Source organism: Rhopalosiphum maidis, chromosome 3 (genome assembly GCF_003676215.2).
Source record: "Rhopalosiphum maidis isolate BTI-1 chromosome 3, ASM367621v3, whole genome shotgun sequence".
In the NCBI taxonomy this organism is placed as follows: domain Eukaryota; kingdom Metazoa; phylum Arthropoda; class Insecta; order Hemiptera; family Aphididae; genus Rhopalosiphum; species Rhopalosiphum maidis.
Window position 1 is genome coordinate 27,439,620 of NC_040879.1, and position 18,990 is coordinate 27,458,609.

The following is an 18,990-nucleotide window of genomic DNA, read 5'->3' on the forward strand; positions in this document are numbered from 1 at the left end:
TCTTTCACTAAAAAAAAAAATGTATCATGTTACTTTTATCTATTGGTTGCATAGTATCTTTAACTATCTTCTAATAGTTATGTCTATAATATAGCTACATTGTTCATTTAACATAGGTAATTAATAAAAAAAAATTTAATGATTATTTTATGTTACAACCAATAATTAAATAGTATTCAAATCAAACCCTTAATTAAGAAATCATTTTTTTAATGTATGCAATTAATTAAATCTAATATCATAGATTAAATAATCATATAGTTGACTGTATAGTACTTCTATCGATACATCTATCAATTCATAATTTAACACATAATATTAAAAAATATAAAGTATCAAAATTCAATTTATTCCATTTTAATAGGAATTAAATACATTTATACAAAAGAATTATTTATATTTATTTTATATATTATTATTTTTGTAATTTAATATTTTAACTAGATAAAAACTAAGATAAATTTTTATTTAAAAATATTTTGTTAGCAATAATATTGTATTGATTATAATAGTTATGAAAAAATAAGATCTGTAAGAAATCAACAAAATATGTAAATATTAGTATAATTTACAAAAATATTCATAAAAATGTATAAAAAATTGTATTAATCTTAACATTAAAACATAAACATATTCTATTAAATCAATAATTAATTTAAAGTATTCACAATATTATCTAAAAATTCATTACATTTATGTTTATATTTTTTTAGATTTAAAATTTGTATACAATTTTGTCTTTTAGTAGAAGAATGTGCATATGTATAACAAATTTGATTATTAAATGAATTATTATTATCTAATAGATGAATCTATTGGACGATACATCCATTCTGTCGATTCTATAAAATCAATTTCTTTTTCTAGTTCTTTAAGTCGTTTTGCATGTTCTTCGACGTTAATAAGGTCGATTCCAATTTCATTCATCTAAAAACATACAATCAAATTATTTATAAATTATGAGTTTAGATACCAAGTTAAAGTATAATATTACTTAAAGTGTACATTGGTCAAGTAGTATGAAGTATTTCTTTTTAAATTTGATAATTTTGATTTGAAATAAAGAAATAAATTAAAATGAAATAAAGTTAATTTTTGTGCTAAAATATTATTTGAATATGCCTGATATAACTACAACAGATTATAGACCCACTAAAACAAAAATAAATCAAAATAAATACTATAATGACAAGACATTGTTGTATCTTTTCACATTTTATCTAATAACAATTTGATTATACAAACATTAATTTAATGGTTACAATACATATACAATAACAGAAACAAGCAACATTAAAGATTAAAATATGAAATCAGCCCAGTTATTCTTTATAGCCTCCTTTTCCCAAAACACATTTTTAATTTTAATTAATAGTTGAAAAAATTATATCATAAAATATAAAATGAAACATAGAATTATTATTTATTGTATATTTAACTTATTATTGATTATCAAATAGTTAACTAAATACAACTTTTAGGATTTAATAATTTAATAATTTAATAACACATTATACATAAATATATTTACCTGGCCTTCAGTTTCACATGGTTGCTTTTATGAACAAAAAAAAAAAAAAAATATAAGTTAATGACTATACTTCATATTTTATAATACATGCATTGTATCAATAATAAATATACAAATATAAAGTTTATTTGTCAATAGTTTGGCTTATGAAAAATGCTTAATGAACATAATTATTAATAAAGTAATATACAATGAAATAAAAATTTAGTGTAAACATTTTTTCATAAGTCATACTATAACTATTTAAAACATAATTAAAAAAACATTCTTTACTATTTTGTTTGAGCAGCGCTTAAGTTTTTTAAAGCTACCAAAACTTTTAATAAAATTAGTATAATCTGTTATCTCTATCCAATAAATAAAAGCTATAGAAAACCAACTGTAATTTTTCACTTTGTATATTGACAATTTATAAACTTAAGCAATTTTCTATTACACATTTTAACAACATAATTTAGTGTTCTTTAAAAACTGCTTTTAATACTTTTAATTTTTAAATATTTTAAGCAGCTAGTATAGAACATATAGATAAATACTTCCTGACAAATTAGCCAAAAATACCCAGTTTTAATGGTTTGGTTACAAAATATCAAGTATGTGTAGATAAATACAGACAAAATATTTTGTCATAATCTTCTTAAATATTAAATCATCACCCACATTTTGTTCTTTTAATTTTAATAAAATACATATTATTCAACAAATAATAACATTGAAATCTGTATAATGGGTGAATATTCTCAAATATTTTATTTTTCCATTTGATAAACATAATAAAAAGTTAAAACAGGGCAATTGGCTAATGTACTATCTAATACATGTACATAAATTAAGTTTCCCCATAAATGTTGGCTAATAACAATACTTTGAACATTAACAATATAATTATAATAGCATTTTCTATACAAAATAACATTTTGACTTATTTTGAGCTATTTATAGTAATTTTTTTTTAATGTTGATAAAATACTTGAAAACTTAATACAAGATTTTGCATAAATTTTTCAAACGATAAAAGAAAATACTGAAAAGTTACATTTGATTTTTATATATATTGGATATTCACCCGTAAAATAACTATTTCTCCTCAATTAACTTTTTTTATATTTTTTGTAGTTAAAAAATGAATAGAACGTAGATACTAAAAAATTGTACCAAATATTTTTATTATCACTTTACCATGATATAATTTTATAAATATTTTTTTATTTTTTTTTCTATAAAATAAAAGTCAAACAAATTATTTTGCTTTGTTAAAAGGTTTAAAAATGTAATGTAAGTATATTCAATAATACATAATTTATGTTTACAAACATTTGAAGTTAACTAATCAAATTTATGAAAATATGTAAATGTTAATTTTTTTTAGAATTCTTAAGCTCAGTTGGACAAAATTAAATATCAAAACTAAGAACAATAATTTTAATTATTTTGTTGTAATTTGAAACTTATAATGTATATTATTATATTTTAAACAATGACATTTTTAAATGGAATGTTTTAGCCAAAAATAAATTTAACCTATTATATTACTAAAAGTAAAATAAATTAAATTAAAAACAATACAAATGTATAAAATATACTAAGTAATATAGAGTATTATAAACTGACAGATCATTTAAATTCTAAATTATTTTTCATGTATAATGATTTATCATTTAATTAAAATTCAACACACAGATTATAGTGACTTATTCCTCAATGACAAGGTTCACACGAAAACTACTATACAATTCTCAATTCCTTTTTAATTTTGGGTATTATTTAATTTTTTTTTTTTAGTTATACAGTACTAAGTCATCATCATGTATACTTATTATAACATTTTAAATATTGTACATTTTTGATATGTTATTTTAATAATAATTTATAATAATGATAAAATTTACCATATTTTTGTGAATTAAAATGATTAATTAATTTAAAAAAAGCCAGGCAAAAATGATCCAAGAAATATGTTATTAAAATATAAAATATTATAAATATATTATTATATATTATTATTATTATTATTATTATTATTATTATTATTATAATTAATTGTATACACAAACACATGAAATCAAAAACCATAAACTGACAATTCTTATCATTAAGGGAACTTTCAAATTTCTAGTCAATATCAATGGGATTAAGGGGACGTTACACCCATATGTGCTGTCTCTGTCTTACATACGTACATCAGGTTAGTAGTAAATTTTTGTTCACCAGTTTCAATAGTATACTTTTAGTTTTGATATCTTAGTGAATTGAACTGTTATTAAACTTTTAGGTAAGAACATTATCTGAGTTCTCTCGTTGGATTTTTACAATATTTTAATTTTTTAGTGAATTATGAGCATTTTAAAATATTTATATTTTTCATACTCATAGCTCACTTAAAAATTAAAATATTGTAAAAATCCAACGAGAGAACTCAGATAATGTTCTTACCTAAAAGTTTAATAATAGTTCAATTCACTAAGATATCAAAACTAAAAGCATACTATTGAAACTGGTGAACGAAAATTTAGTATGTCGTACATGTCTAAGACAGAGACAACACATGCGGGTGCAAAGTCCTCTTAAGACTTAAGAATTCAAAAAATATCTTTATAAAAATATTTGTAAAATTGTAAGTGTATGAGAAAAATATTGTAAGCTTTTAGGTGCAAAATTAATTCCATGTATCATAGTAAATACATTTTTCTTTTATGTCAATATGCACTCACAAACCATTTAATTTAGTTAAATTATTTTATTATTTTAGTATAAATATTATTATTTAATCACATGTTATAGATACATACAAATTGAATGATGCATTTGGCCAATGAGCACACTACCTTTTTTAATCTATAATACTTGTTTTGTTAATTATTAATTACATTATGTCTTCAAAATGTTTTATTCTTTAAATATATGAGCTGTTAATTTAATTTCTTTCTGTTTTTTTATATTGTATTCTATAATTCTATGTAAATGTAATTGCACCTTAGGCCTTGTGCCGATTATATAATAATAAATAAATATAGTTGGATAATGTCCAAAATATTGTCATTAGCAAACAGCTGTGGTTTAACTTTAACTGTATGGTAGGGGGGCAGTGTAGTACGAGTACAATGGATATTATGCATGCAGTCGTCTGTTTAAATATTGGCACTGTGCAATAAATACAACTTTGTATTCCCCTTGCTTCCTAATGCTTTGTATACCATATCCAAGCCAACTCTATACAAAGTGAAGTCAACACATGTTAAAATTTTCTTCTTAGAGAAGTCATATTGAGCGCACCCTAACTCTCTTAAGTGATAAGGCATTAATTAAAACCGATTAAAGTTAAGCCAAGCATTAACCATTACCCATAAAATATACATGATGACATTCTCAACATATTTTATGGATGGAATAGATAAACTGATTACAATGTTAGCAACTAAGTTATAGTTCCTCTTCTTTCACCACCAACACCACCACAATAACAATAGACAATGCACATAAAATCTTAATAAATATTATTTTTCCTATAGAGGTATCTCATATTTAAAAAATAAATTAAATTAATTGATATTAATAAATGTAAGTATATCAGGTTTTCTTGGTTTTTGAGACACATTATCAAGAACTTCTTTGAAATTAATATCCACAGTATTATGAATAGTTAACAATCTTAACTCATTAAGACAGTTCTAAAAATTGACGTTATATTAGAGAAAATAATATGTCACGTCATTAAATTTATTCTTCACTAAATGAAAATATAATTTTATGAATAATTAGCAAATATAAAATGCAAAATACAAACATTTATGACTGCTTATTGAACTTTATGGTTCTTTTAATATTGCTAGTATGCTTGTATGTTTGCCATATTTTTAGTTTGATAATAAAAGTTCAAATTTATTGTTCGATAAGTAACAAGTTTTGAAATTGTAGATATTCAAAAAAAAAAAAATACATGGAAAAAGTATTAATTATCTCTTGTTTATAATTTCAAACTGATAGTAAATACGCTAAAAATTTAAAGATACTCCAATATTATGAGCACCAGTTATTTGGAATTATTAAAAAAAGGTTATGGTGCATGGGGGGGGGGATCTACACCATCCATATTCTCAAGTGTGACATGATTCATGTCACATGAACATATTATATTTTATTTAGTTTTTATTATGAGAAAATACAATTTATAATTGCTCCTGATCAAACAATATAAAGCCATATTCTAATATTTTTTATTAAATTCAACTAATACCTGGACTAGTATGAGTATTGGTGATATTAAACTCTCTGTATTTTCTTGATTAGTAGTTGATTTATCAAGAGACCAGCTCTCTCTAATCAACTCCTTTAAAATTGATTCCGTTTCAGAATTTTCAGAACTCGATTTATCACCATATGATGTATTGGATGATGCTGTAGATGACCATGATGTATCGTCCATGTTATCGTCAATTATTGGTTCCAACTTGCAAATAACATCATTTGAATAGCTTGATTCATCATCAATTATTTCAGATTCTTCATCGGACGAAATTTCTGATTCTTCAGTAGTTGTATAATCTAAATCTCGCATTGAACATGAATTGTCGAAAGTATAGGGCATGATTTGTGAAGTAGAAGCTGATGATGTTGATGCTGTCGATGTAGATGCTGTTGGGATGTCACTCATGGTTCTGGTCAATAAATTCTAAAAAAAAATTAATAGTTTATCAGTTATTCATGATATTGATTTAAAAACGTTCATTTTCAAAAAGCACATTGAAAACATCCTTCAGCCATTAAGTGCACTATTAATATATAAATTATTTAAAGATAATTAAAGACTTTAATAATTTAGTTTTGTGAAGTTTTAAGAAATTGTTTATAAGATTAAGATTAATTATAGTATAAAATAAAAATTAAATAATGAATATTTAATTCAAATATTTTTATTTAATAATTTCGTAAACATTTCTAATAAATAAAAGAAAAATGCATGTTGATTATAAGATGTTCAATTTTATCAAAAGAATTAAATTTATAAGTATTATCTAGAATTTTAAGGAATAACATAATATTACCATTACATATAATTCATGTTAATCTGTAATCAAATGTGAGTATATCTGTACAACCTAATCTTGTTATATTTTATCAATTTGTTTTTTTAAATTAGTTTTGGAATATAATAATATATGGTTATGATAAGTAAAAATATAATAATAAATATAACTTGTAAAAAGTAGCTATACTTCAATGACACTTTTATTATTAAATACATTAATTTAATTTAATTATTTAAATATGAGTTGTAATAATAATATACAGTCAAACTTAATTAACTCAGAGTTGTAAATACCTCAAACTTTGCCTTCAGTATCTAGACTTTCTTATTTAAATAACATAAAAAAAAGTTTTTAACTCAAATATAAAATACAAATGTTATCAAAATCGGTGATATGAAGGTTATTCTTGTATGTAATTACATTGTATAATTTCTATACAAAATAAAGTAATTTATGTTATTGTTACTGATTAATCTGCCTCTCATTAACGACTGAATAAGCATAGAATTGAGTTAATTTTTGATAAACAGCAAGAGGTTATTGATGATTTTTCTTAGTACTTAATAACAACAAACGATTCACTATTCATAATGCAATCAATAGCAAAATTTTCTAAACAAATATGAATATTTCTTTTAAATAATAAACTAATCATAGTAAAATAAATATGTATGTAGATGCATGCATTAATATGCATAAATAAGGATTTAAAAATAATGAATAATATTAAAAATACATATGTCCTTTTATTTTAAATATAATTTTATACTTAAGTTTTTGTATTTTTTGGATAACATGTATTTATTTGCTGGTCCCTTTAACTACAAATTAACCAAATTTGACTGCATACTAATACTATAATGTTTTATTTTACTGTATACCTATTTTAAGTTCACAGAGTAAATGTATTAAATAAAATAGGTAATTATAGTATTCTTAAATAAATATAACTTGCATTTTGTATTTTATTTATGTTAAAATTAGATATCATAAAATAACTAATTAGTAATAAAGATAAATACAATTGAAATAAAAAATGTCAATGTATTGCTTATTTAGAAGTACCACAGTATTTATATTTAAATTTAAAATTTATATAAATTTAACAAGATGAATAGTGATGCAACAAATCTTGATTTATGTAATTTAAAGAACTTTATAATATTTTAATTTTAGCAGAATTTAAGTCAATTCATTCAAAATCAAACCTAACCATGAAAATATTTATTAATTGAATTCATAAATATACTTAGTATTTACTGAAAATAAATCTAATAAGTATACTTTATTTTAGCTCAATAATTAAAATCACGGTGTATTATAAAATATACTATAATTGAAGTAAACATTTAGTGTGTTTGTTTAAGTTTATAAATCAATCAATTTATCACATCATCAAGAAATAAATATTTTCATAGTGCATTATTTGTCATTTTTAAATATTTATTTTGTTTTTGAATAAGTAAAATAATATTTTTGATGAAATTTCGTCAAAAATATTATTATACATATGACCATATTAATTACTGAATAACTATGTTACCATACATCTAAAATATAAAAGGTAAGCAAGAATAAAGAAATTTAGTTTAATCTCAAAATAAAAATCCAATTGTTGGTTTAGAAAATTAAAAAGTTTCATAATTTTAAAATAAAAACATTTATTAATATTTATAGGCTATTAATTTATTGATTTATAAAGTATTCACAGAATTTATTTTAACTTCATTGTTTTGGATTCTTATTTTGATAAAATAATTTAAATTTGATATATTTTAGTTAAAATTAACTAAGAAGATCCCAAAATAAAAACGTGTTAGACTAAAGGCCTATTTCATAAAATATCAATATTCGTTTAAACTTAATGTAATGTTAGTATTATAGTACTCAGTTTCAAGTTAGGATACTAGAGCAATTATATTTTACTATTTACGTTAAATTTATGAAGGATCCAATCAAATAAGGATTGCTTTAATGCATTGGAACATTTTTTGATACATCTATATCCATTTGATAGCATTTCCATATAACCAAACTATGTTGCCTATCAACGATAACAAAAAATAATAAAATTAATTGTAATTTAATTATTAATATAAAACTATTGTATTTCTCTTATTTAATATAAATTATAACACACCACCAGTGAAAAAAAACAAAATTAGAAATTATATTTTTTTGGAATTATTTTTTAGATAAAGATATTTTTATAGAAATCATCCTCAAATGTTTAATTTAGAAAAATGTAGGTAATTACAATATTTTAAATAAATACATTTTTAAGTTTATTATTAAATTATAATCCATAAGTAATTAGGTATAATTTATAAGTAGAAAAATTTAATTAATAGAATAAAAATTATTTTTTTAATCGATTATAATATTTAAAAAAATATATTTAAAGATTTAATTTAATTTAAAAACCAAGTATTATAATTGGGTAAATTATAGATGAAACAGGCATTTGATATACCAAACAACTTTTTTAAATCATATGTCTATTTAATACTTCAAATGTCAGCCTATCCAAACCAAAATTTTTACTGGTGGTAAGTGTTGATTATAACATAGATAAGTCATCAATTTATTCAACTCGACTTATTAAATAATTTCTTATATATAGAGTATATACCTAAAATAAAATATATAGTTTAATGTTGTAGAATATAATTTTCCTATATATTAATAACACACACTATATACTAAATAAAATAAATATTAAGTATAAGAATAATAAAACCAATATTTCCAAGTAATAATGTAAAGCTCAGAGTTGGGATTTTATAGCATTTGTATAAAATATTTAAAAAAGTATATTCCTAATAAGATAATAAAAAATAAAAAGTAAGTTTAAAACATATTTCATGATTCAAAGAACTAAAATTGGAAATTTAACTTTGTATACTAATCAATTTTTAAAACTGAGTGCTATTTTTGGTATTCTAGAAATATTTTTTAATTTTTACTTATTTTTAATAAAAATTGGTCAAATTTAAAAAAAAAACATTTTTATAAACATATTTTTAGGTAATTATTAAACAGATTATAAAAGCAATTATAAAGTGTAGATATAATATAGTAAATAGATTGATTACACAAACAAAACATGAGCAACGTGCATCATTTTGTTCCAATTTTAAACTTGCTAAAAAGTTAAATAATACATTTCTACTGTTTTTTTTTTGTATATTTTTAGCACATACTTGGCAATATTTAAGGTAATATTATAGTGCATACATATGCAATTTTAAATGCTATAAAATTCCAACCGTGGTTATGAATTATAATCCTAGATATTTTATTTTTATATATATTTTTTACACAGATAAATATAGTTTTGAATTGTACACTAATTCAAAGTATTATTATACATCCATTTTATAAGTAATTTAAATTATTATTTAATATAGAAAAGTAAAATAATAGGTTAATACAATAAGAGGTCTCAAGAGCTGAGTATCAGAAATACAGATTGCTGTACAGTATTGGAAACCGATTTATTTAAATTTAATTTTGATAATAAAATTAATTTTCCCAAAGTCACTTGTTTAATATAACAATAGATTTTTCGAAGCTATAAAGTTGACCCTACACTAATAATTAATAAAAAATACATCAATTAAACACATGTAATGTAAAAAACAATACTAAAATATTGTGATTATAACTTATAAGTAAATCGTGAATTTCTATGCAATTACATATCTTTTTTTCCTTTCCGTAGTTTTGTATATTTTATCAGTAATCTTACAAATCGTAATAGAAATTACTGGCAAAATTATTTTTTGCAAATTGCTGCATAATGGTATTGCATATTTTTACGAAATTCAAAAATATAGCATTGAATTAAAGTAAAATGTTAAAAAAAAAGTATAAAATAAAATTTTATTAAGTGGAAAATTAAAAGTTCTAGTCATAATATTTGTAGATGGTAATTTTATCAATGAATATACATTTTATATACACTCATTTCCAATTTTTAGTGATAGCTATAAAGAAACTAGAAACTTAAAATATGAAAGCTATTATTATTATTTATCTACATATATATATATATATATACATATAATTGCTTCAAATATGCCCCAACCACTTTAATTGATGTTGAATGATCATTCTTTGTATTTAAAAAAATATTGACAGAAAACATCACAGTATTACTGAAGAAAAATTAGAAATCCATGTTTATTCATTTTAATAATAAATAAAATATAAAAAAAATATATTAATTTATAATACTTTTTTTACAATATTTAAATATAAGTACCAATATTAATATTTCTATTAATATTGTAAAAATATGTCATATAAATAATTAAAATTTCCTTACATATTTATTGCATATTTTCTGTATATTTATATATTTGTTCCATATTTTAACGATTTTAACTGCATATTATATGACATATTTTGATACTTTTTAATGCATAAAAAACCACACTACTTATAAGCAATAAAAAAACTAGTTCATAATATTAATGTAGATACTGTAAAAGGAAATAAAATTAACACTACTTCAATTAGAGAAAAATATTTTTAAAAATAAAATTGAAAATTTAAATGAAGTTTATCTTTAAAATTGATGTATTAGGTTTAATCAAATTAAATATTTTTATAAGGTCTACCTTTATCTACATTAATTTATTTGCATCAATAAAAAAATTAATATATTTTATGGAAGTCTATTGGCTATTCTATTGGTAATGAGATAAAATAAAGAATTTTCAATGACCTGTACATAGTACATACATATTTAATAGCATTGATTTTACAATATACAAAACAAAGGGAAAAATAATTAAATGTACATTGTAAATACAACAGCCTCTCTTTACAACAAACACAAAATTATAATTGTCAAATGTTTCTATATCACAGCTTTACTGTACATTCTAAAACCAATGGTAATGGGACTAATTATTTACTAATATTTTATAGGTTTATTTTGAGAAACTTGCAGGTACAAATTTTGAATAAAATAAAAGTATCTACATAAAAGTTAATACACTAGAATTGTATAGAACTTTCAAATTGATTTCTCTTAAAATATATAAACAAACTAATTATTTTTGCATGCAAATTCAAATTAAGGCAGCGCCAATTACATGTAAGACTAGAAATTAAAATTAAGAGATTATTTACAATAATTCATATCATAAATAAAATATTAAACATATAATTTTATTTATTTCATAATTATAAAAGGAGTGGGCTTAATTTATGTGGTAAATTAATAACAATGGTGTTATAAAATACGATGTCAAATACAGTTAAAATAATAATAAAGCAAAATTTTATGAATAATACATAATATTATTTTTGAAAATAATTGAAATAAAAAATTATCAGAATAATCACTACTTATAACAATATTATTTATTAATTTATTTTTCTATACATATTTTGTATTACCTAAAAAGCTCACAATACCTGAAAACAAATTTTCAAACTCAATTCATTCAGAAAATAAATTGAAAATTATAGTTCTAGTTCTAGTTCACTTTGATGAGATATACTAAACTGGCTTATCCAACTATAATTTTATTTTATACTTAATTAGTGTACTTGCATATCATTAAAAACTACACTTACAATTTTTTTAATAAAAAAATGGCATAGGATTGTTCTTGATATCTACTCGTACAAGTGGGCGGGACAACTTAACAGGCCTTGATAAAAATACGAATTTGGTTGTTGATCCATGAGCATCTGTAAATACAATGTTTAACTACACACATACTTAGAAATAGTCTGTGTATTTCACTCATTGAGTCCATCGATTGGTGTTGAATACAAGACCAATCTACACATCTAAAAATAATTTTAAATAATCTATCGTCCGATAGAGACAAATCATACTACATAATGAATATGTTGAAGTTGACATTGTAACAATTTTTCTCATTCAAAATGCATAGAAAACTTTAATTCTCGCGCGAAGGCACAACAACACAATATTATTCTAATGATAACATAAAAATGTACAAGAACATTATTGAGCCCGCGCTCCGCAAAACTGTAAAAAAATCAAGTACGGGTACCTTATATAATATTACTACTAAAACATACATACTTATAATTCCGGTGGTCGAGTTCGGTTAAAACGAACCCAATGTTATTTATCAGTCAAAAAAAAATCAACGATTTTAAATCGTATGGAATCTTGATAAAAGTTGGGTTTGTATTCCGTTAATAATTAAAATGCCGTCACGATAATCAGTATATTAGTAATAATTAAATATACGTATATTATATTTTAAACGTTAAGCGAGAATAGCAATACAAAGTTGGTTAAAGTTTTAGCAGTTAAAATATTCACGAAAGACTAGTGGACGATTGACGACTAATTTGATAAGTCATCGAAACGATAAGACGAATGACCTTAGATCATAATACACAAAAGATCTAATGACGATTATAACCACAGAATTGTGATGGACCGTGCACATGAACTAAGAATAATTAAGATGGTAAAAAAAATAAAATAAAATAATATTAATGATACATTATTTTGAATTTATGGCCCGTCGTCCGTGCCGCACATAAAAAAACGTAATATTTTCAATATTATTATTATCATAGGCGATAGGTGTTAATGCGATAAGTATTCAGTCAAGATATCCAACGGTCAAAACACCCACAACGAAATAATTTTCAACCGCGGTTATCATCGCTAGATAACCGTGTTTTTAATGCTTTTACGTCGATATTGATTTTTAAAAGGACACGTCGCCGTACCTGGAAAAACACTACGAATACAGTATAGCATTTGCTATATGCCAGGCCATCCGAGTCTAGGACAATTTGGTCCCCCCGCCAAAAAATGTCTAAAATACCTTTAGAAGATAGCCTAAAATGGATTCGTAGCAATATTTACCCAAAATTACAATCAATAAATGATTTTATAGACGATTCTAAATGGGCCGCTACTGGTGGAAAAGATCGACAGTAATTTATACTTAATGACAACAAAAATAATAGTAATGGAATTTTAATTTTTGTTTCTCAGTTATGTTTAAAATCGTTATCCTCATCAAAACATATATTTATGGATGACACTTTTGGAACCTGTCCTCCTGATTTTTATCAAGTTTATATTATTCACGCGCAAATAGGGAAAAATAATTAACCGATAGTTTACGCATTACTCAAAAAAAAAAAAAAAAACAAAACAAAAGAAACATATAAAGAAATGCTAGTGGTTTAAAAAAATATTGTTCTTCGGTTAAAGTCATTAGTAATGACTCGTTACGATTGATTTCGAACAAGCAATGATAAAAGCAATTGAAAACGTATTTGAAAATAAAGTAACTATTCAATTATGCTATTTTCACTTGAGTCAATCATTGTATAGAAAAGTCCAAGAATTAGGACTCGCAATAAAATATAAAGAACATGAACAATTTAGACAAGCTGTAAAGCTAATAAACGCTTTGGCATTCTTACCTGTGAATATGATTAAAAAGGTAATAAAATATGAATTATTATTTATTTTAGAAATATCTGTATTATATGAAACATTTAATTACAATGACGATGTAAACGACATATTAACTTATTTTGATGCAACATATATTAATGGTATTTTTAAAGCAACAACGACGGCATTTGGAACCACGTATTTAAAACGCCAACCACCAATTTTCCCACCTCGTTTATGGAATGTATTTAATGCTTCAAAAAAAAGGTTATGCTCGCACTAATAATAATATATCTGAAGCACATAATAATAAATTAAAAAATATTGTTAGAATTAAACATCCGAATATTTATATTTTTATTGAATCTATACAAATAATCAATTCAACAACTATGATATCATTGACAAAAAATAATGATGATGTTTTTTTAAATAATTTTTTAAAACCTTTAAGCGACAAGGAATAAAACATTTGTTTCTATTTGTAATAATTTTAATAATAACTTTTCAAAAGATGGTATTTTATATTATTTGTATAGGCTTTCGAGATTTTCATAAATTGTAATTATTATATTATACTTAAATTATATTTTTATTCGACGATATTATATTATTATGTTCATTTTTATTTTATTTTTTTTAAACAAATAACTATTATTATATTCTAAAAGTATTATATTATTGAAAAAACATTTTAAAAAACGTTTATTGATTGGTAAAAAAATATTTTGTATTTAACTTTTACTATTACGCCGGGGACTAATTGTACGAGTATAAAATTATGACGGGGACTACATTGTACACTTCAACCTACTGTTGAACATAAGACTATGTTAAGACAACTAATAATATACCTAGTCAAAACTCATCGAGCTAAGTTTCGGGTGTACACTGTATAATCTGTGTATAATAATTCAATCACGACGTATTATATGTGAATGAGTGATGATAAGTTTTTGACATTCACTTTTTAGTTACGTGGAAATGAAAAAAATAAAATTCATTGTCCGGAATTCCTAATTAACCCTTTTAATGCCCCCTTGTTAATTTGGGTTTTCAAATCATTATTATATATAGTAAGACTCTCATTATTATAGAACGCTTATATTTTTGATAAAGAAATTATAATTTTCAAAATTTTTCATTCTTTTGTATGACAACTACGGCTGTAGATATTATAGACACGACAGGGGCGGACTGACCAAGGCGGAAAGGCGGAAAAATCCACCTGGACCGGTCAATTTAGGGGCTCTAAATTGAAATTATAAATTTGTGATATTATGGTAAATTGGCTGTCTGTCATGCTCGTGCATTCTATTATTTTAATTTCGTATCCGCTATAATCAATAATCATATAATATGAATATGATTCTTTATATAGTGTTACATAATTCAGTTATCAGCTTAGTGTGCTGGCATTGTTGCCAATAAGTATATTTAGCTATTAATAGCTCTTAATATCTACTTATTGTAATATTGTTATTGTATCCGCCGTCACCTAAAAGCCAATACACATACACACAAATAGGTACGTGTGGTGTGTGGATAATGAAAAATATACTGGTTATATAGTAGGCTAAATATTTAAATTTTCCTTTATAAACTAATAAAATTTGGAAATGGATACAACCAAAAATGTAAAGAAACGATTAGGAGGGGCTGCTAAAGAACGGGAAAGAAAAAATAAATAAATTAAATGAAGCTGCAAAAACCTGCCACAATATAAAATGTTTATTAATAATAGAACTCTCAAAAATCAATATCAAACACCCAATGATTTTAATAATAATATCTTTACTTCTTATACGGTAAGTTAGTATTTTTGCAACAACAATATTTGGAATTATTTATTATAATTTATTTACATTTTCATAACATTTTATTTATATTCATTATTCATAATTGTACCTATTTATTGTTAATTAATTATAGGAACATAAATATGAAAAAATTTAATGGTGTGGTTGTGATATTATTATGTTGTTCCTTAATAATAAATTGTTAACTTTTTTTTTCATTTACCTACATTTATTTATATTTTTTTTTCATTATTATTTTTTTTTTATTTTGAAATTATCATTTATTTTATATTACAAACAATAACGTAGGTATAATCATTAGAGCTAAAAATATTACTAATACTACTATTTAGGTGGGGCTACAATATTCAAATTAGAAAAAATTGGGAAACTTGCATGTTTTTTTTAGTTTGAGGGGTAAGCGCGACAGCATCACCATATTTACACCTATGATAATAAAGATATTATTATTATTATTATTATTATTATACTTTTGGGCCGGTTTATTCTATCTCCACCTGAGCTGATATACTCCCAGTCCGCCCCTGAGACACGACGACAAAATACATTTTTAATTTTATATACCAAAGCAGAATACTATTCTACAAAGTATTTCGATCAATAGAAATCAAATTTTGACTAGTAGGTACCTAGTCGATTAGATATTATTATATATTAGACATTAGTTATACGTATTTAAAGTTTAGATAAACAAAGTAATCATACTTGTATAAAACTTAAAAATTACTCATTCAAAATTTGATTTTTATAAATCGAAGTTCTAAAAATATTCTTTTCCAGAATAAGAAATTAAAATTAAATGTCATTCAAAAAATGAAAAAGATAAAAATAATAAAAATGCTGTTTTTAACAACTTACAATTATTATATAAAAAATTATTTGTAAACATTTCAATAGATTTAATATGATGACTGACAGTGGCGGCTAATCCTTAAAAATATAGATGTAGCGAAACATAGGAAGTAATCACCCAACCTCAATAATATTCATCCATATAATCCATATAACATCCCGTCTAATGAATAGTTTATTTAACATGTTAAAAAATAAAATAGTTTCAATTATACTATTAAAATAATCCAAAATATTATTCTGTATTATTCACATACGAAAAATAACATAGACAACCCACCTAACCCACGTCTAACTAAAGGTGTAGCAGGCGGTATACCTCTACTCTAGGAGAGCCGCCACTATATCACCCAATATTTCGATTGTAATTATAGTGTTTAATGAGTCAATGAAATAAGTAATCAGGTTGATTTTTTTTCTTGAATCAGCACTTAGCATTTAACTATAAAGAGTGCTCTTATTAAAATGTAATGAAATTATTATAACAATAAATCACCCTTAGCATTTAATAATAATATTTTGTGCTATAGATATACAAAGATTATACGTATTTTCCGCTTCAACGTCATTTTATTAAATAAATAAATAGTAGCTACTACAGACCTAGGGTTTAGAATTTTATATTATCTACATTTGTAAAAATATAATAAAGAAATTTAAAATCTAGTTAGATACTAATATTATAATATTTAATGTTATTTGAAAAGTGTAATCTAATTCAAATTAGTAACAAAAACTGACATAGACTAATTAGTATATTCTAAGTATATGAAATAAAAGTTATTAAAAAAAAAAAACGAAAAATTAATTTTAAATTTATTCCACCTCAATTATAAACTGTTAATTTAATAAATTTTTAATTATCGTTTATTTAAGGTAATGAAAGAGATCTTAAATTTTATGAATGATCAATTATTAATTTAAACGTATTGAATATTTTTATTATTTAAATAATAAATTCAAATGAGGTAGAATAAGAATAATTATTTATTTTAGTCTACAACAGTGTTTCTCATGCAGTAGGTAAAAAAAAATAAAACACATATTTACAAAATGAACCTTTTCATTCAAAAATTTGGTTTTTCCAACGATATGATACTTTTATTGTTCAAATTTATACTTAATATAGACAGGGAGGGAGGGTCATGAGACTAAAAAGGTTGAGAAACGCTGGTCTATAATATCCCATAAGACGCCATACTCACAAATGTTGTCTCTGTCTTACTAACAGACATCATAACAAATTTGCATTCAGAACACATTTTGTGATGTTACCTTTAATATTAGAATAAATTTACCTATTATCAAATTTAAAGATAAGAATATTATGTAGAAAATGACATATGCGTTTAATGATATTATTATTTCAAAGTGAATTATTAACATTTTAAAGTTGTAATATTTTACATAGCTATAACTCACTTTAAAATGATTATGTCAATTTCTAGATAATATTCTTACCTTTAAATTTGATAATAGGTAAATTTATTCTAATATTAAAGGTAACATCACAAAATGTGTTCTGCTGAACGCAAATTTGTTATGATATATGATAGAGACGACACATGCAGGTATGGCGTCCTCTTAAAGGTTCTATGTTAAATTATTTATTTTACTCATAAAACTGATTATTTATATATGAGTAATATGTATAGGTAATATATTATGCATTTTAAAAAGTTTTAATAAGCCACTATACTGAAAATCAATATACCTACTCTATATTTTTTAAATATTGTAATTAACATTTGATAATAAACAATATCTTAAATAAAAAATATAACTTTTCTTATAAATGATAAATATTTATTGCTTTAACATTTAACATTGATATTATTTAATTTTATATATTATAGTGTAACAGAAAGTCCTGATGAATGAAATAACTTATGATTTAATTTTTATATATATTTGCTAATGTTTACGTTACAAGAACCGTAAAACGTTTATTTTAAAGTATTAATATTATTTTAGAAATTTTTAAACATGAGTAAATCTTAAATTATTTATTATCAATATAATTTTCATAATTTATGTTTAACTTGTATTCATTTTTCATTTTTGTGTCGGGAGTTTTAAACTTGGTGTATTGTTTTTTTTAGTGATAGTATATTGTAGAATTTTTACTTGAAATGAGTTATTATATTTAAAAATAACTGATGTTGATTGCTGACTCAATGAATAAGGTAAATTAAAAACACATTCTTTTTGCACATTCATTATTTTTTAATTTTATTATTACATAAATGTATGCACACATGGGTATTTTTTAGTCCGAGAATTACACTTTAGGTTTACAATATATATATAATATTTTTTCCTCCAGCATATGGCAACACT

The 18,990-nt window shown here is 22.7% G+C and overlaps 1 protein-coding gene across 5 annotated transcripts; it reads right to left on the reverse strand.

Annotated features, from left to right (window-relative positions):
- Positions 1–686: 686 nt before the first annotated feature.
- LOC113556169 lies at positions 687–13,089 on the reverse strand. Of its 5 annotated transcripts, XM_026960959.1 has the most exons (6): positions 12,632–13,080; positions 12,151–12,267; positions 8,492–8,602; positions 5,766–6,200; positions 1,532–1,555; positions 695–927 (listed from the first exon to the last, which is right to left on the reverse strand). In XM_026960959.1, exons 3-6 carry the CDS (start codon positions 8,582–8,584, stop codon positions 796–798), a joined length of 684 nt encoding a protein of 227 aa, XP_026816760.1. In that variant the 5' UTR covers positions 8,585–8,602; positions 12,151–12,267; positions 12,632–13,080; the 3' UTR covers positions 695–795. The 5 variants fall into 5 exon arrangements, with proteins under 5 accessions (XP_026816762.1, XP_026816763.1, XP_026816764.1 ...); XM_026960961.1 differs by lacking the exon at positions 1,532–1,555 and having other exon boundaries at positions 687–927; positions 12,632–13,089; XM_026960962.1 differs by lacking the exon at positions 8,492–8,602 and having other exon boundaries at positions 692–927; positions 12,632–13,082.
- Positions 13,090–18,990: the final 5,901 nt, after the last annotated feature.

Bases quoted from the DNA above. Each gene is read 5' to 3' on its own strand.
- LOC113556169 (XM_026960960.1), bottom strand. From the start codon at position 8,584: ATGGAAATGCTATCAAATGGATATAGATGTATCAAAAAATGTTCCAAT. The intron at 1,556-5,765 runs GTATTAGTTGAA...TGTTCATAAAAG, and splicing joins CAATACTCATACTAGTCCAG to CAACCATGTGAAACTGAAGG. The intron at 928-1,531 runs GTAAATATATTT...GTATGTTTTTAG, and splicing joins CATGTGAAACTGAAGGCCAG to ATGAATGAAATTGGAATCGA.